Source organism: Pseudochaenichthys georgianus, chromosome 9 (assembly GCF_902827115.2).
Source record: "Pseudochaenichthys georgianus chromosome 9, fPseGeo1.2, whole genome shotgun sequence".
Lineage (NCBI taxonomy): Eukaryota > Metazoa > Chordata > Actinopteri > Perciformes > Channichthyidae > Pseudochaenichthys > Pseudochaenichthys georgianus.
The window spans coordinates 6,679,679-6,699,572 of NC_047511.1; the positions used below are offsets into that span (position 1 = coordinate 6,679,679).

General features: G+C 44.8%; 1 protein-coding gene across 1 annotated transcript in view; it reads right to left on the reverse strand.

Annotated features, from left to right (window-relative positions):
* Nucleotides 1–1,217: 1,217 nt before the first annotated feature.
* Nucleotides 1,218–19,894, reverse strand: part of LOC117452066 (protein Niban 2-like) — a 64,050-nt gene continuing 45,373 nt past the window's right edge. Inside the window, exons 5-14 of the mRNA XM_034090513.2 lie at nt 19,563–19,730; nt 17,515–17,630; nt 15,342–15,446; nt 14,646–14,808; nt 13,774–13,961; nt 13,448–13,603; nt 4,448–4,561; nt 3,981–4,088; nt 3,525–3,636; nt 1,218–3,193 (exon numbers count right to left, since the gene is read on the reverse strand). Coding sequence (XP_033946404.1) covers nt 2,013–3,193; nt 3,525–3,636; nt 3,981–4,088; nt 4,448–4,561; nt 13,448–13,603; nt 13,774–13,961; nt 14,646–14,808; nt 15,342–15,446; nt 17,515–17,630; nt 19,563–19,730 — 2,411 coding nt within the window. The 3' untranslated portion in view covers nt 1,218–2,012. The remainder of the gene's footprint in view (nt 3,194–3,524; nt 3,637–3,980; nt 4,089–4,447; nt 4,562–13,447; nt 13,604–13,773; nt 13,962–14,645; nt 14,809–15,341; nt 15,447–17,514; nt 17,631–19,562; nt 19,731–19,894) is intronic.

A 19,894-nucleotide genomic window follows, 5' to 3' on the forward strand; every position in this document is an offset into this window, starting at 1 on the left:
TGAAATTCTGAATGAAAGGCTGCGCGCGAGACTGGTTTTTCGCTGGGTTGAGTCGTGTGGGTTTTTGAGTGAGATGCGGCACAGCAGCCTGTCAGTTTACTCTTGCTAGGCTAGTTTGGCTATTATCATTTATATTTATCTGCAACAATGGATATCAGGAAGTGGTTCAGACTTATACACTTGAAAGGAATATGGCAACTCAGCGCCACATTAGAAGACATCAGTTATACGTTACCAACGAGCTAGCAAGCCAGCCAGGGACAAGGGAGGCTGGCAATCAATTATATTTTGAAGAGAAATGGACTCAGGCCGGCTCTCTCACAAACTCCTGCTCTGTGCGCAAGCAGACCGCTGCATATGCTCTCTGCCTCGCTCAATCTCTCTCTCTCTCCCTTTATCTCCATCGCTCAACCTCCCTCCACCTCTCCACCCTGTGTGCGCTCAAGTTTGCCTGCGTGCTTGCCCAAGTTGGCACAGCGTTACAAATGTGCCACAAAACCAACCAATGGATGTAGCCTATAATAAGACCGTCAACAGCCTTATGGCAACCTAACCCCCTTGACAAATCTCGAGATTTCCCGGGAAATGTAAGTTTCGGGGTGGGCCCGCCCCCGCCCTGGTAAATCAAATGCCCGCCCAGAGACGTATGTCTGCCGCCGGGTCTGTATCCATAGTTAATTACTTTTCCATGTTATGTTGTTTGTGTGCACTCAGGAGTATCAAACGGGCGTTTGTTTAATCTTTTTAAGATCGGCTTTTATCAATTTTTGCAAATTAACTCTTCATATATGATACATGAGGTAATATTTTTGATTTATGGTATGATGTTCACACATTTCTCTCCATTGTTCTTTCTGCTAACGGTGTCGCAGTTTCTCGTCTCTCCCGTTGTTGTGCTTAGTGCGTACGCATGGGTTAGAGTTTGCGTGGAGGACCGCACATTTTCCCGTCAAGTTAGTATTTTATAAATCGCAAACATTGCGTAGAAACTGGCGTACGCCATTTTTTGAGTGTATATCCCTTTATAAATGAGGCCCCTGGACTGACTGGTGGGGCAATGAAGGCCTGGAGTATACAAGCATAAAGTATAATGTTCGTCTGAGTGAAAACTTATATTCATGTACTTTCCTCCCTAATGAGATTACTTTGTTTGTATGTCACCGATTATAATGCCATTTTTGAAATAAACAAATATAAAAAAAAAACAAGACTACTGATTATAATAAATTGATAATGATTTATTATTATCATCATTGAAAGTAATTTGAATCACACAAGAGTAAACAAATCTAAAAGTACATTGGTGAAAAAAAGGGATGCATAAATAAATGGAGGTCACTTACAAAACCATATCAAATTATGTAAAAGGAAACTTGGTTGGTCCCGGGTCCATAATATTTATACATAATATACAAAAGCTAGATTTGTCTTTTGTGTTTTTGCCACCAACACAAAAGTAATGGTCCCGTCTTTAGATGCCAGTAAGTACTTTGACACAATTAAGGAATTAATGTTCCACATTCGAGAAAAGGATTTTTTTTTTTTTTTTATTAACTCAAGAACTATATCAATTAACATATTTCACCTTAGGCACCTAAACTGGGGTGTCCCTGCAGCCTGTCACTCAACACAACACACCATAACACACCATCATACCAGGTAAAGAGAAAGTAAAGTGAGGAATTTATGTTGACCGAAAGCTCAGAATCTGCTGAGGATTTTCTGTTAGCTGGACAGGTGTGAAAATTATTCTGAAAAAGTGTGTTTAATAATATGACGATACAAACTGCGCCCTGCTTGGTGAAAAGGATGTGCCGATCTGTGATTACTGTGCCTGGAGTTAAAACCAAAAGAAGTATCATTTAATATTTGTCAAATAAAAAATAAAAACCGAACATAGCAGTATCCAGTTCAAATGGAGCTCATTCATCACTGGTCTCTCTTTCTGCGGCAACACTCATCGCCCCCCCCCCCCCCCCCCCAGGTTCCTCCTCCTCCTGTCCCTCTGCCTCCTAACTGGTGGGAGACTGGAAGCCACTGTCGTGGTGTGGAGGCAGGGGGAGGTCTGCTGGCTCCGGGGGGCCCTCTGGGTCCGTGTCCATAGCTCCAGGTAGGCTTTCCTCAGGTGGTGGGGGTAACGCCTCCTCCGCCGCCTCCTTTGAGGCCTCCTCTGGCGACGCCGCCTCCTTTGAGGCCTCCTCTGGCGACGCCGCCTCCTTTGAGGCCTCCTCTGCCGCCTCCTTTGAGGCCTCCTCTGGCGACGCCTCCTCTGGCGACGCCTCCTCTGGCGAGGCCTCCCCTGGCGAGGCCTCCCCTGGCGCCTCCTTTGGCGAGGCCTCCCCTGGCGAGGCCTCCCCTGGCGAGGCCTCCCCTGGCGCCTCCTTTGGCGCCTCCTCTGACGCCTCCTTTGACGCCTCCTTTGATGCCTCCTCTGGTGCCTCCCCTGACGCCTCCTCTGGCGCCTCCCCTGACGCCTCCTTTGACGCCTCCTCTGACGCCTCCTCTGGCGCCTCCTCTGGCGCCTCCCCCGACGCCTCCCCCGACGCCTCCCCTGACGCCTCCCCTGACGCCTCCTTTGATGCCTCCTTTGATGCCTCCTCTGGTGCCTCCCCTGACGCCTCCTTTGACGCCTCCTTTGATGCCCCCTCTGATGCCTGCCCTGGCGCCTCCTCTGGCGCCTCCTCCTGGTTGCATGGCAGTTGTGGCTCCCCCATGGGTCGGCTGTTCTCCTCTCCAGCTGATTGGAGCTTCAGTGGGACTTCTTCTCTGCCCTGCTCCTCTGGTTTAGCTTTCTCTTCACCCACAGATTGCACGTTCTCTGAAGCGCTGGGACTTGCAGATCTATCCTGGTCGTGCTCATCGGAGTTCTCCTCGAAAACTCTATCCTTCTCCTCCGCGATGTCGTCGACACTGGGCACCTCCATGCAGGACTCGCTGGGCAGCACTGGGGAGCCCTCCACCTGGATCATGGAGACCACGTGCTTCATCCTCCTCCTCTGAGACTCCCCCCCCTCCTCCTCCTCCTCAATGGCCTGGCCTGCTGGCTCCGCCTCTTCCTGGGCTCCTCCGTACTCCTCGGCCCAGTCGATGGAGGGGTTTTCTCCGAGCAGGTGCAGGCTGGAGTCGCTGTTGCCGAGGACGATGCTGTCCCTGTAGAGATTGTGTCTCCTCTGGACCGCCACCTCCTTCACGGCTGCAGACACAAGAGGTCAAAATGTGTGTCATTGTGATCATTGGTGGTCTCAAAAACATATATACAAATACTTCTTTCCTGAAAACACAACATTGAATAATTCTGCAATCCCCCACCTCAGGTCTTTTGGGGCGAGGAGACAATTCCCCTTATAATTTCACATCTGCGATTTTGAGTGTTCGACAGTATTGCAATAGTACATGTGTAATACAGTGTCTGTCCACCACCAGTTAGTCAAAACTGCTGGACCAACTGAAAGTCTGCCCAAAGATTGTAGGTCAACCCTTCGAAGCACTCATCAGACAGGAAGGAGGACGAGGAGGACACTGACCCATCATGATGTTCTTCATGACTGAATGCAGCACCACCTCTTCAAAGATGTTCTCCACCAGAATGAAACGAGAGAAGTCCTCGAAGATCAGCTCTCGGAAACGCGGCAGCTCCTGGTGTTCACAACAACAATCATGACTTTTAAAGATGTATAGAAGGACAGATACACTTTATATTATCCCAAATTGGGAATTGATAGTGTAAGAGCAGCAGCAGGTTATCAAGCATAGAGTATCTGTATGATACTCAATTTAAAGAAATAAACTAGACTTCATTATACAAAACTACTACAACTATGGGAAGCGTATATTAGTGTTTTATATTTACACTCTTACCTTATTTCTTTTTACGTTTAATTGTGTTCTCCCCCAGTCTTAAAATGTTATTCAGGATTGTATATACACACATACCAAGTGACGGCATTCATGTCTCATTAATCCTGCAGGTTGGGACTCACCGAGCCGCAGGCCGGGCCGAGCTGCTTCAGCATATAGGGGATGAAGATCTGCAGCAGAGCCTCTCGGAAGAATCGCTTCCTCACTGTGCTGCTGTCATAGTCAAATTTCTGAACCCAAAAATAATTGAACAAAACACTAAAGCATTACTAACACCAAAGGAGTTTTTTAAGAAGAAATATTTTATGAGTCAACTGCTTTGTTCCCAAACTAAATGTGATCAGGAAAAGAGGCTGCAGACGATCAAATTCTGACCTGGGTTACACACCGACTCTGGATAAATACCCCATACACCCCCACTTCAAAACATCAGTTCTTCCTTTAGGTTATTAGTAAACTGTGTGTGTGTGTGTGTGTGTGTGTGTGTGTGTGTGTGTGTGTGTGTGTGTGTGTGTGTGTGTGTGTGTGTGTGTGTGTGTGTGTGTGTGTGTGTGTGTGTGTGTGTGTGTGTGTGTGTGTGTGTGTGTACCTTAATGACTCTGTCCTGGCAGCGCTGGATGGCCTTACAGAGCTCCTCTGTACCCTGAGACTCCAGACTCTGGTGGAGAATCTGCTCAAATGTATACACGAGATGGTCCATTTGCTGGGGACACGCAGAGAGAGAGAAAGAGACCAATACATTACATTAAATAACTTGTGTGAAAATAAATCAGTACATTTGCGAAATTTGAAAAAATGTGCTGCTCTAAGATGACAGTTTGGGGAAACTAGATTTCTTCAGAAGAATGAGTGAGTGAAAGTGTGAGCGTTTGTGTTGGGTCATGGAGATGCTGGATTATAGAGGGCTTTTTAGATCATTAAAAGGACTTCAACATGGCACAGTGATGTGGACGGACGGGAAATGTGATCAGTGACAACCCTACATTGAATGAGAGAGTTAAGGTAATACATGCTGCTTGTAATATAATAAAAAGCATATATAAACTAGGCCGCCAGATCTGGGGGGGCGCTGCGCTGCGCTGGTAACTCTGGGAGGGAAAAAAATAATCATTTTTGATCGTTGGTGCTCATTCTAATTTTCAGCATAGATGTAACAACATTCATAATAAAGTAAACGTAACACCCTTTTCACCCCGGTTACACGTTTCATTTGCCATGTACGATGGGCGCTGTAAGTGATGAAAGTGGGGGATGTTGGCTTATCAGGCGCCCGCAGCTCACAGCCATCATGGCTTCCGGTTGAGAAACGTCTGCAATCTGGTGTTATCACTTTTCTAAAAAATGTCCAATTTAGCAAAAAAATACTGTATTTTTATGATCAAATAGTTTACACAAGAGATGAGCATGACCATAAGACTAGACAAGCTACATCAGGCCATCTACTGGCACCTAAACCCATCTTCTGAACTCTTCTGTGTCTTATAGAGCTATAAAGGAATGTAACTCATTGCCAAACTACCTTGCTGACAGAGTCCAGAGCCTCTTTCAAGAAGAGATTGAAGGGCCATCGACTGATGACCACGTACCCTGTGAGCTGGGAACCCTCATTGAATTTGATAGCATACTTGCACCAGCATACTGGTGGGTGTCTTGTGCACTCATCCTTGGCTGAGATTGATATTGAAAGTGGATGACATTGTTGATGATGATGGAGATTGTTGATAATATTGGTGATGTTGTTAATGTTGTTGATGATGTCAGGACTTATGTCTTGAATGTTGCTGTATTATTGTTGTATTGTTTTAAGTGTCGGACCCCATGAAGAGTAGATTTTGTCAAGAGCAAAAGCTAATGGGGATCCTTAATAAACATAAACAGCCAAAGTGCGAGTGAGCGTGGGAGCGAGCGAGGGAGAGAGAGGGTGCACCGGTACCGGCGCTGTTGTTATTAGCATCTGGTGCTAGCTGCTCTAACGGATATAAGAAGATGTTTCTACAACAAGGGTGGAGGCTGACAGGCTCAGAGAGGTAAAGGACTCCGAGTGTTTAGATAGTTCAATTTAGTCTAAGTTATCTCAGTGGGTCTCAAACGTTTTGATCACAATTTATGTAAACAAATATTTCCAACGCACTCCTTTATAATTATTGGGATAAACAGGTTTGGAATCATTTCAACATACTATAGGACAGTATTCAAATTTGAAAGTATTTAATTTTGGTATTTTCAGTTTATGCTACTCTATACTTCTACTCCACTACATAAATCCTCTTAAGCCCCACGGACCCTTTGGCGGGTCCGAAACCACAATATCTGCAAGCAACAGTGTCTGAGGGCTTCTTAAGATTTAATAAACGATGAATGTTTCATATCTATGTAACGGGAAGAAACTCAGCTAACTGCTGAGCCTCTGAATTAGCCCTGGGCTAAACAATCTTAATGCCGTTAGCACAGAACTCTAGCTATACCGATCGATATACTTATTGGATCTGCACAAACAAGCTTAGCTAACATCCTGAGAGTTCACAGATTATAGAAATATAAGTATCATCACTGAGCGATCAGAACTCGTGACAGGGGAAGCAAATACAGACAACACACAATGTAGCTTTAGGTAGCAAAACAATTTTTGGACGAACACAATAATTTACAGTTTTTTTACTATGTTCAATCTGAATTTACTTTAAAATAAATCTATATTGATTCTGACTCTTCCACATCCAACTCAGTTTTATCATTACTTTGAGAAAAAAGATTATTAATTTTCCCCTTTTAGAGTTATGGTCATTTGTTCTGGAAATGTCATTTTCGAGACAGATACCTGAAAAACAGGCTTGGGGCTTAACAGGTTAAAACTGGAGATAAAAAAAATATGCATAAATTAATGTTAACTAGCCTATGTAAAATAAGATATGAATGAACAAAAAAAAAAAAATAGGCCTAAGTTAGGCCTACATTTATTTATTATTGGCCATTAAAGAGCCTGTGACACCATCCCAACAACTGTTGTGCAATGAAATATTGGGCTACTAGTAATCTCGAACCGTCAGTTTAAAAAAGAAAAAGCGATACCGTTCCGTTAAATATCAATAATTTCGAACATCGCGGGGAAATTCCTTCTACTCATTTTGAAGTTTTGGGGGAAGCCGGAAGTGACGTCAATGCGGGAACGCTTCGAGAGCCAAACACGGACAAAGTGTCTTGTTATGCGTAGAAATGGTGAATTACTGAGTTCAGGCACGTTAATAACGTTTTAATGAAGTTGACTACAGTATATTCATATTTGTCAGTGCTTTCATGTCAATTCGGCGACATAAACATAAATGATCGTGGTGAAGATGATTACATTAGGATTAAAAATCGGGAGTGAGAGCTGCTGAATTTCCTCCTGTCGGATGTGATATAAAAACAAATCGATTATTTTTGTGGTTGTAAACTCAAGTGGATGAAACTACATTTATTAGTGCTTTCATGTCAATTCGTTGAACATATGATACATTAAATGATGAGTGAGGATGATGATTAAAAATCGTTTGTTTGAGCCGGTCTGCATTTCCTGATGAGAAAACAAACCGATGCTTTTTGTAGTTGTAGTACACCAACAACATGGATGCTGTGTGGTTTTTTTTACCACAATGTTGGGGAAATTAATGGATAAAATGCACGGATTATTATTATTATTCCCACTCCGATCGGGACACTAGGTTTACCGTTTCCCCGCAGCGAGGCTCCCCCCGTTGACAATTTACGTGGGCTGGGTGCAGTGGCGGACTGGCCATCGGGACGAATCCCGATGGGCCGGTACCGAAGTGGGCCGGTCGGATAAGTCACTAGCACATCCCCCATAGGCGGCGCGTGAGGCTCAGGTTTGAGAAGGCTAAATAACTTCTTTTACCTGACGCTGCCCGCCTCCGGCGTCTATAGAAAAGAGATCAACTCAGTGTGCGGAGTTTAAATCTCTCAAGTCATATTACAGGATAAAGGAAATAGAGTTTAAACTGCCGTATGCAGAGAAGACGCCGACGTGTCGCACTTATCATTCATATTACATCATCAATCAGATCATCGATCATATAATATCATAATATATCATATATTTCCTTATCTGAGTCAGCTTCTCCAGCCTCATCTGGCCGTGCAACACTCACAGTGTCACAGACTGTATGCAGAAGTATTATTTAACACATTATGTTGACGAAACACTCGAGACAAATGTAATTAAAGTCAGATCCACTCGTGTCTTAGACGTGAACGCGCTCTCAGCTGGAGAGAGAAACCCTGGCTTGATTTACCGAGTTGATAACCAGCATCGTAGGACCGCTTAGCGATATCTCGTTTGTTAGTTTGTTGTTGTTAGTTTGTTTGTTACTCAAACATATCCAGGGTCTGTTGAACTGGCTTCGTAGTACAGGGCACAGGTGGCTAGCAGCGCTAATGTCAAAGACACAGACATTATACATTATATTTGTATTTTACCAGGATGCAGTGACACAAATATTTACATATTTACATTTACTATCTACAGCACCCTGACATCCCCCACTCCCCCCGTTGACAATTTACTAGCGGTACCGAAGTGGGCCGGTCGAGAGTCCCGGGATGATGTGTAGTCCCATTCCACCACTGGCTACATGACCATATGATCGCCCATATTGACGCACCTCATTCCTAAACTTCTAACAGATACAACATAAACCGATCCTTCAGCCTCATATGAGCTCTCAGACACGTTCAACATTAACCTGTCATCGCTGTCTGAGCTTGCTGCTGTGTGCGCCGTCGTGCGTTTACATCTGACTGTATATATATATATATAAAGGTTTACATGCAGATGCTGGGATCCTGGACGGTGCAGCTGGAGCGCTGTGCCCGCAATGACGTCACCCATCATTTGGCGGGACTTGAAGAATCCGCGAGAAGATCCAGAAAATTGTCAACATTGAAGGCAGATTAATGGTTATCAAAGTACAAATATCCAAAATCAGTTCAGTAACGGTTTTCAAGGGGACAATATGTACTCAAATTGATGGGTTTGGATGATGGGGGAAAACCGTGTCACAGGCTCTTTAAGGGTGTAACGGTATATCCGTATTCGTCCCGTACCGTCACGGTTCGGACGTCATGGTTCGGCACATGCAGTCACACGACGAATACGCCTTTTTTTTTACGAGTGGGAAAAAGGTCTGTCATTCAGGGCAGTATCCATTACACTATTTATAATCCAGGGGGCGGTATTGCGCCTGAAAGCTGTTTGACAGCCACCCTTAAACAACAAATGAAGAACAAGAAGAAAACACAACAAAACGAACAAAATACAAGAAGAAGAAAAGTTAGTATGACGATTTCAGATAACACACAGGAGCTAGAACCCACCTGCTTCTTTTAAATCAGCTGTGGGAACATTTCGGGTTCCCTGTGGACTACAATAACGATGAAGTGCGAGTGGTGGATTGGACGAGGACGGTGTGTCGGCGTTGTTAGACAGCGGTGCGGTATGCTAATGATGACACGCCAAACATGCTAAATCACATCAGAAGGCATCACCCAGATTCGCCAATCACCGGAGCCAACAACAGCTGTTCAACAGCTGATTCCCGCTGTTTTTAAGAAGCCAATAGACATGAAAGCCGTGAGACCAAAATAAATAACGGAAACTATTGGCATATATATTTCAACGGCTATGCGCTCTTGAAACACTTTATTATTTATGATGTAATATTTTCAAGACATTCTTTTTAGTTTTACAGCTTTGTGAACCTTTTTGTTTGACATCAGCCATTATATAATCTGGGCATCTAAGTGTGATTTTGTGAGGAACAAGTATTTGTGGGATGAGCAGCAGAGCTGAGTATGTCGGGTGCGCCCATGAAAAATGTGACAAATCTCCTCTACCAATGCCAAACAGCAGCTGCCAGGAGTCTGCCATGACTGCCCTTCACCATCAGGCCCACTTGCACTTTGAAGTAAAGGAAGACAGTAACGGCCCGTCCACACAGCGGCATGCGTTGAAGCTTCAACGCTTCTGCCCATTCACTTTGAATGGGGTGACGTCACGCTTTGCCGAACTGCATTGTGGGAGCGTTGCTTCACTTTGCTTGCTTGAGCAGTTGTTGAGCAATGTTCAACTTTTGAAGCTTCGGCGGAAGCGTCAGCCAATCAAATCATATGCCAGTACAAGCTCTAGCCAATCAAACCGCGTGCTTGTGTGTCCGGGGCGGGAGATTCATGTGATTGGTTGTTGGTCAAGTTTCAGACAAGCTCACCAGCAAGCTTCAATGCACGCCGCCGTGTGGACGCTGCGTAAGGAAGCGAGGCCTCCTTTTATGCGGTGAGATGCGCACGCATTCAGGTGGGCCGCCCCAGGGCCGGCTACGTCTAGAAAGTCTCAGTGGATGAACGCTTGCATGATTGGATCAATGTGAAGTACCCATAGGGTCCAGTAGAGGGCTCCACCTGTGTTTATAGTGAAGTGAAACTTATTGTTGTCACCATCCGGTCCACATATGAATCCCAATACGTATGATTGTATGAAAATATTTTAAAATAAAATACAATTGTATTTTCAAACATGCTTAAAAGGTTTAAGAAGCCCCACACAGCTCAGTAAACACTATGAAATGTTGACTTTATTTGATCGTTTGAGTAAAAAACTAACGTTCATATTTCCTATAACTTTCCTAAGCTAAACTGACAATTCGAACCCAACCATAACCTCGGTCGTCCCACAAACATGGAGCTGAAGAACGCTTCAGTGAATCGGTCCTCTGTTTCTTTGAGGTGAACTGACTGGAATCAAATGTCACACAAGGAATTCTTCTGTTCAGCTTTTAGGATAAAATCACTCATCTGCACGTTCAACAAAATAAACTAATAAACTAGAGATAGACTCAGAGCAGCTTCAAAATATCTACATCACACAGTGGGTAGAATATCTGTTAGCATCAGAATAAGAGCAAGGGAATTTAAATAACTCTTCTGACCACTGGACCGTGGTGTGATTCTTCAAGAATAACTACGACTTTCTTTGGCAAGACATATCAACATGGACCTCTTTATTGCAACATAGTCATCTGCTGCCGCTTTAAGATCTTTCTGTAGACCCTCAACCTGAAAACTCAGTATGGTTTGGGGGCTAACTTAAAGGTTGACTGCAGTTTTAAACAACACTTGAACTATGAATGACCCTGAGGGAGTGTAGATCCCCTGCCTCGGCACCTCTTCCTTGAGACTGAGGCCCCTTTCAGAGCCTGTTCTATAAGTTAGAGACAGAATGGGGGTTAGACGCTTTTATCCAAAGTGACTTCCATACACTCAATACTGTGGCACTACACACACACACACACACACACACACACACACACACACACACACACACACACACACACACACACACACAGAGCACCGTTTGCTTCAGAGTAGAATTGGTAGATTTTTGTTTTCTTGCAGCTGTGTTTCAATACACACAAACTACCTTTTCAGAGTTCTTCAAGAGCTATGCAAGACCAAGGTCATTCCGCTTTGTTCCGAGGTGGAAAACCTCACGTATTGAGGAATCAAGTGATCTTTTTGATATGTCATCCTATTCACTCGGCACCCTGATTTTATTTGTATCTTCACGAGGAACAAAAGACAAAGGGTTGGATCCCCTTAATTCCACTGCTCAAAAACATTTAAGGAACACTTTGAAAACACATCAGATCTCAATAGGAAAGTAAATCATGGTGGATATCTATACTGATGTGGCCTGGGAAATGTGTAAGAAATGAAAGGATGCCACATCGTTTGATGGAAATGAAAGTGATCAACCTGGAGAGGGCTGAATTCAAAGACACCCCGCAAATCCAAGTGGACAAATTATTCTGCAGGCTGGTCTATTTTCCTGAAATTGCAGCAACTCAAAATGGTACTCAGTCAGTACTGTGTATTGCCCCCACGTGCTTGGGCCGACGGATGGTGTCCTGAGGGATCTCCTCCCACATCTGGACCAGGGCATCACTGAGCTCCTGAGTCTGAGCTGCAACCTGGCGGCGTCGGATGGACCGAAACATAATGTCCCAGAGGTTTCTATGGGATTTAGGTCAGGCGAGCGTGGGGGCCAGTCAATGGTGTCAATTCCTTCATCTTCCAGAAACTTCCTGCATACTCTCGCAACATGTCGTACACCAGGAGGAACCCTGGACTCACAGGGCGCCAGTGGCCGACCTGACAATGCTGGTGTTCAATGGCAAATACCAATCGAGCTCCATAGTGCCGGGCAGCGAGTACAGGGACCACTAGAGGACGTCGGGCCCATGAAGTGTGTTTGATGGTTTGGTTAGAGACATTCACACCAGTGGCCTGCTGGAGGTCATGTTGTCGGGCTCTGGCAGCGCTCATCCTGTTCCTCCTCGCACAAAGGAGCAGATACTGGTCCTGCTGATGGTTTAAGGACCTTCTACGGCCCTGTCCAGCTCTCCTAGAGTACCTGCCTGTCTCCTGGAATCTCCTCCATGCTCTCGACACAGCAAACCTTCTGGCAATGGCACGTATTGATGTTCCATCTTGACTGCCTGTGCAACCTCTGGAGGGTCCAGGTATCGCCTCATGCTAGCAGCAGTGACACTGACCCTAGCCAAATGCAAAAATAGTGAAGCAGTCAGAAAAGATGAGGGGAAAATGTCAGTGGCCTCCACCTGGAACAGCATTCCTGTTCTAGGGGTCGTCTCATTGTTGCCCCTCACCAAAGCAGCTGAAATGGATTAACAACCCCTCTGCTACTTAACTGACCAGATCACAATCCCAGAAGTTTAATTGACTTAATGCTAAACTCTGAAAAGTGTTCCTTTATTTGTTTTGAGCAGTGTATAAAAAAGGGCTAGTTGAAATGGTAAATGGTTTGTTAGATACCTACAACTCCAAATTGTGGACTGACATCAACACAATGAAGGTAAATGGAATTTAGTTTTCTAAGCACTGAAAGAACAACATCTAAAATACACTTTTTATTAACAGTGTGCATTTTACTCTGGATACACACACGTTTGAGTTTCCACCAGAGATAGAAAGTCCATACAAATCTAAATTTGACTGAATAGCAGAAGGTCTTGATTAGATGTCTTTGGCAGTGAATAATGATTGTGGCTGGTTTACTTCAAATTAACCAGAGGTAAGACTTCCAGCCAGAACATCTTAATTGTCTTAATACCGACTAAACAGTGGAGACACCGCTTCAAAAAGGGCCTAAGGACAGCTCCTGACATGCATTCATGCACATTTCAATATAACTATAATGGTAACGAGGCATATGTTGCAATGAAACTCTTGGGAAAGCTGACAAAAACGTTTCAATTATAGAAATAACTGTCGTCGCCTCAAACTGTAACTTGACCAAACACTGTCGCAACATCTATAGGCAATATATGTACATTTCCCTGCTGTGGGGCGAATGAAGGATTCGTGACTTTTGAATGTAAGAAATGTCAGTAGATAAATAAGGGCCGTGGTCTGGTCGAACTTGCTTTGTCCATATATAAAAAGTGCAGTTTTATAAACAACTAATGTTGTCGTGACATCGCTGAAAGCAACATGGGTAAGTGCAGTGCCAGGGCGTCACCTCTCTCATGAGGATCTGGGCCCTCTGGACAAACACTGAGGGGCTGGACACGTCAAACCTCTGCTGCAGACCCTCCAGACTCAGCGGCTCCATCTTCTCATAGCAGCTCTGCATCTTCACCGGGTGGAAGGCCAGCATGGAGATCTTCTCCATGTGCTTCGGGAGAGGAAGGGGGCAGAGTATTATTTTACATTTGAATTCATTAACACATCCGTTTCACAAACCATAATGGACGTACATCGTTTGTATTTCAGAGTTTGATGCTTTAATAAACCCGTCTCTCTCTCTCTCTCTCTCTCTCTCTCTCTCCCTCTCCCTCTCCTCACCTGTGCCACGGCCTCCTTGGTGCCGTTGTTCAGAGAGTTCTTGCTCATGTCCACCAGCTCTCTGAAGAACACGTCGCGGACCTCAGAGAAACCTCGGCTGGTGGGCTCCATCAGGGCGTCCAGGATGGAGCTGATGTAGGGCTGGATGCTCACCTTCAGCAGCTTCTCAGCCTTCGGGAGGACCACCTCTGTGGGGGGGATGAGGAATGTGAGAGGAAGAGAGATCTGGTCCGGGTTTCTCTATTTATCTTTGAAGGACTCTGAACCCCACACAGTCAGTCAGACATTTGAAAGTCCAAAGATTATTTCCGTTTGTCATTCACTGGCTGGGATACATGGGATCGTTGTGATGACCTTTGAGCAAAAACATGCCACTCAAACCAACGGCAGATGAAATGGCTTAAAGCAGGCTAGTGGAGCACGCTCAGGTACTGTGGAGCACGCTCAGGTACTGTGGAGCACGCTCAGGTACTGTGGAGCACGCTCAGGTACTGTGGAGCACGCTCAGGTACTGTGGAGCACGCTCAGGTACTGTGGAGCACGCTCAGGTACTGTGGAGCACGCTCAGGTACTGTGGAGCACGCTCAGGTACTGTGGAGCGCATACAGCTTAGTAGACTCTTCACAAACGAAGGATCACTTCTTCTTCAAGGCAGGGAAGGCTACGCAGTACGCAGTCTACTGTCCCGCAGCTGCTGCCTCTCTGTTGGACTCCGGTACTGCACATTACTCACGAGACGTTGTAAACAAATAAATACGTTGATGGTCACTGCTCTAGGGGGGTAAGACTAAATGCATTTCATCCATCAGTCAGAGCATCACAAACAGGCCTTGGAATGCATACAAACGGGGATTAAAGAAGAGAAGGCTGACCTCTGATCTTGTTGCTGACGTGCTCCTTGGAGGAGATGATCTGGTCCATGTCGCACCGTATGGACGCCTCCAGAGAGGAGCAGGCTGCCTCGCACTTCTGCACCACCGCCTGATACTGGGCCTGGCACTGCCCCTGCACCAGGCTGTACACGGCATCACTGATCTACACACACACAGGAACCACGTGTTGGGAACAGAACATCCTGGTCCTTCAGTCGCTCAGTCCGTGTGAATCACTGTTGCGTTTCTGTGTGTCTCTCTCCCCCTCTCCCCTGATTGTCTCCCTCCAGTGTATCTTTGTGTTTTACTTTAGTCACTTTCTTTTATAGGAAAGTTGTTCTCAATTTACCTTAAGTTTACTTTGCAAATTGGCTGGAGAGCTCCCTTTACTTTTGCTTATTAAACATCACCTTGTGGCTTCAGCAATCAGTTTTCCTCTCTCCCGGTTATTTTATATGTTGTTACTTCCCTTTGGTCCCACTAGTCCAGCAGGGAACGTAACGATCACACATGCTCTTCTGCACTACTTGTTTTTTCTGACATGAGCTGGACATCATCACACAGGCATAGACTGGCTGTTCCATCACTGCTGGGTAAGACCCATGACGTTTCCTCTGACCCATTTGCTCAACATGTCAGCGATGTTTACAACTAGACATGTTTTCTCCACACAATGTGTATGTCGTAGTCTCTCACCAGCATCCAGTTCCTCTGCCTCTCGTGTAGCTTGCCTTTGAGGCGGGGGGAGATGAGCTCCCTCAACTCCGGGAGGAGGCCCTCCATCACCAGGTTAGCCAGGATCTGCAAGACACACAGTCACAGTCACCTCACGAAGCACATACACATGTTGGACTGGATAGAGTGTCAAGTGTAAGGATATAGAAAATAGTTATCAGGACTCAATAGGGGCCCACAACTGTTCAGGTGAACCGGGCCTTCCGTAACCCACAGTGTTCTGACGGAAGCCTCTGTGTGGACCTGGTGGGGGTTGGTCGACTCGCACCTTGTTTAACAGAGCTGTTAAAGTCAGGTCTCACAGAACATATGAAGTCATGCAGCTATACTCGGACTCAGCTCGAGCGTCATGGGTCATTGGAGTTATCTCTGGTTGCTTCTGGGCCTTCGTCCCATCTCACTCATCAGAGATAATGCTTCTCTGCACTCTGAGATTCAAACACTCCGATGTGTTGTGTTTACAGGACAACACACACGTGTTTCTGTGCTTAGGACCATGTCCAGCCCCATTAAAACGTGCTTCAAATCATCGTCATCAAAAAACATACCCTAATGTTTCAAAATAACTAAATGCATGGAATAAGATTTAAGTATTACAAAAGGATGGACACATGCTGCCACAACTAAATGACTTTGGATGTCATGTGTCAGCATTTGGCACCTCATGAAACTTGGACCTGATGTTCCTTGTGTTTTTATGATGTTCATGTTATATGTGGGTTTGTGCCGTCATGGATGGTGGTGTCATTAATGTTGTTGTTATGTGATATTCCATGCATTGCGTTTCCTTGTCAAACAAATACATTACCCACGATGCAACTGCAAACAGTGCGTTATCCTCCCGTTGGCTAATTAAATCCTAGTCTGCTCTCCTTGAGATCGTCAGCGGGCTCCAGAAGTCTGCCGAGCTCACTTCTCAGACTCCTCTTCATTTACAACTTCTGGATGCAAAAAGAGTCCAGGTGATATTTAAAGGGGACCTATCATGCAAAATGCACTTTTTGATGTCCATGCCCAGTGTCCCCAGGGAACTCACAAAGTGGCAGAAAATAAAACCCTCTCTTTTTCTCCGTGCGCAAATCTCTAAAAACGGGGGTACAACGGAGCTGATCCAGATTTGCCATCCGATATGACGTGGACCCACGGCACTGTCAGAAACGTCGCTATCAGAATCAATGCCCGACGTGTTGTGGATGTAATATGGTCTCTGTTTACATTAGCAAGCATCGCTAACAGCAAGAGCTAACCTGTACTGGAGAGAGTACATGGGTGTTTCTCAATGTCGAGGATGCTTGCTTGGTAGCACATGTACCTCCGAGTGAGTTCCTTAAGAAGCGAGGCAAGAATACCTCCTAGCCTCGGAAAACCAAGAATGGAACAGGCTAGCAAGTGTGCAGGTGTGCGTCATAAGAGATGGCAATTCTTTTGATTTGTGTGTGTGGTTGAAACTGACATCTTTCAAATCACACTGATGTCAAAGTAGACACTCGAAATAATGTGTTGGTAAAAATAAATAAATGCTTAACCAATATCATACATCGGGCATTAAAGTAAGACATGTTCTTATGTCTACAACACCTATAAATCATGTCACATGATCACGTGATGTGACTGTGGATTTGAGGCAGAGGAATAGAAGCAGAGGCCTGGATGACCTTTCAGGGGTCACAAAGCACCGGATGCTCTTGAACACAGGAAACCAGGTTAGCGGGACACGTTTATATAAAAAAAAAAAAAAAAGGATTGTAGATATTGAATAGTTAACTGTTATATATTGTATATTTTACCCTTATTTTGTACATATTTGTTTTAGTACTTTTTTCTTAAAGTATATTTTTTACATTTGTATTGTTATGGTTATATATATATTTATAGTTCTTGAAATTGCTGTACTTTTAGCCCCCCTTTAAGATGAAATCCTACATGGCAATAAACCATATACTGATTCTGAAATCAGGCAGGATTAATGGAAGACCCAGGTTTACATTTAACGTGTTTTTTGTTTTCCACCCACTAATAAAAAAGAGGAACCAGGCCAGGGATATTTTGGAACTGTATTGGGTCAGTCCGACTTAAAAGTTCAGGGCAGATCCAGAGACAGAGGACAGTGTAGATGATGTACTGCCATGCTTACCTGTGATGGTGCACCACACATCATCTCCCAAGTGCCATAGTGCCCTTGAGCTTGGCGATAGAGTCGTACTGCATCAGTGAAGGCTGGAGTTTGTACTTTATCGTCCTCTGTCAAACCTGCCATGGGAATACGAGTAGCGGTTAGCATTTGAGCACACAATCCATTTGGACATGTGGAGGAATGTTTCTAGCTTAAATTAAGAAACTTCTGAATATGAAAATCAATGACTTGTTGGCACAAGCCGATAACATGCTGATGTGTCAATTAGGAAAAGCATAAGTTACCATTTGAAATACTATAAAGCTGCTTCACTGAATCATGGTTAACTTGAGATAAAACTGAGCCGTTGTTAAAGAGGCCCCGTTATTGAAATGTTCAGCTTCATATTAACGTCTCTCCTGGGACATGTCTCCATGCTCTAATGTTCAAAAGGCTCTTTATTTTTCTGCTATGATGGGTTAACCGCTTAGAGATGTCCCGCCCCTTAGCCTATGTAGTATGTACAATGTGTTGGAGCAGTAGCCAGTAGGAGCGCGAGTGTTACATAGTGATGTCACTATGTTCTCGAAATTAACAAAGGACTGCAATCAAAGCGTTTCAGGCAGGAGGGGGGGGGACACAGGGATTTAAGTCTTTGCAGACCACAAAACCCTATAGAACACACTACAGGAAAGCAGAATGGGGCCTCAAGATTATTGATAACACATTTTTCAGCTATAAGAATTCCGTATTTAGGTTGTGAAAAAGCCTATTGCTTCTATGATACAAAGGGGGTTCAGGTTTAACTTTGCCAGACTCTAAAGGTTTTGTGGCAAACAAAGAATAATACAAATCAGGAAAAAGCATGTTAACAATGAGTGCTCTGGGAAAGAATACATGCTAAAGCTGAAATTGTGTTCAGCCAGATTGGACAGAGTGTGAGAACTCCAGACTATGACAAAGCCAGGAAGTATGTGCGGGGGCGGGACTGGGGGGGCCAGATTTCTTAGTAGATGCAGAGACAGAAAGTGTGAGGACCCTCTCGAAAAGCGGGTTAGTATTTAGATGTAGCCTTAAATGGTATGAGCTGCTTTCAAACAAACCAGAAGTAGCTAGTTTCTGCTTTTATCTTACAACCCAGAGGACTACATTCAGAGTTGTGGGACTAGTGGACCTGGTGTGAGGCTGGTTTAACGGAGCTGTTAAAGTCAGGTCTCACGGAGAACATATGAAGTCATTCAGCGGTGTCTCCTTTCCAAGTGCCAGAGCACGAAACTGGTTAAAGGGGGACTGTGATGGCGCTCAGTTCCAGTGAGCAGGGGGGGTGCAGTAACACAACCTGAAGAAACACATGTTCATGTTCCGCAGCAGGCTAACCATGCTGAGCCTTATGGTCTGGTTTCGAAGGATGATAGATACACTTGTTACTTCTGTTGAGATAACAACTAATTCATATTTTTAACAATGTGTTTCTTAACTAGTGTCACATGACTGTTAATATCGACTGATGTGAAAACCGAGATGTACATCCAAATCAAACATAGTCTCAATGTTCAGTTTAAGAATTAATGAAGGGGAAGTCAGCTCAATTTAAATTACAAAATGCATCATTTCCTTTAGTCCTTTAGTTGCTTTGCTATATTTTAAAAGGGGTCCTCTTCAGATTGATTTCACTATCTCACTCCAAACTAAACAAAAACAAATATGGCATCTGCCGGAGGCCATGGGAGCAGAGAAGGGAAAAAAGACAATCGAAACAAATGCATCAGTTAAAAGGTCCTGGTGAAGGAACACAAATGTTGGTACATGCATTTCTTAAAAGTGCACATGCTGTTTGTTTGAGCCTCCTTTGAGCTGGCAGCCCTGCAGCTGCAGACGAGATCACAGAACTCCGTTCACATGTATCCTCCTTCTAGCCCTGCTGATGTGTCGGGGTGCTTCCAAGATGAAGACTAATTTGGAGCATTTGTAAAGATACTAAAAGGGTAATACGTTTTTGTTTCCCAAACGCATTCATAACCATGTGTGTCTGCAGGAATGCGTGTTGATGTTTAGCCGGCAGGACTCACCATCATTAGTGTGTCTGACGCAGTCCTGGAGCACGGCTTGCCACTTCCTCTGCTCCGCCTCCGTCACCACACAGAAGGACTGGCTCCGGGCGTACGGGTGCCAGAGGATCAGAGGGAACTGGGTGGCACACTTCAGGAAGGGGGAGCTTCCCACCTTGGCTTCCATGCCTGCAGACATGTACACAACATATTCTCACCGAGGGGGGGCATAATGAAGCTGGCTCGGCCCCTGCCAAGATCTTTTATTTGTCAATCTGCAATGTACTCTCTTTCACCTCGATTTATTTGAGTTGTACCAAGCACAAATTAACCCTCACCCATGAAAGAACCAC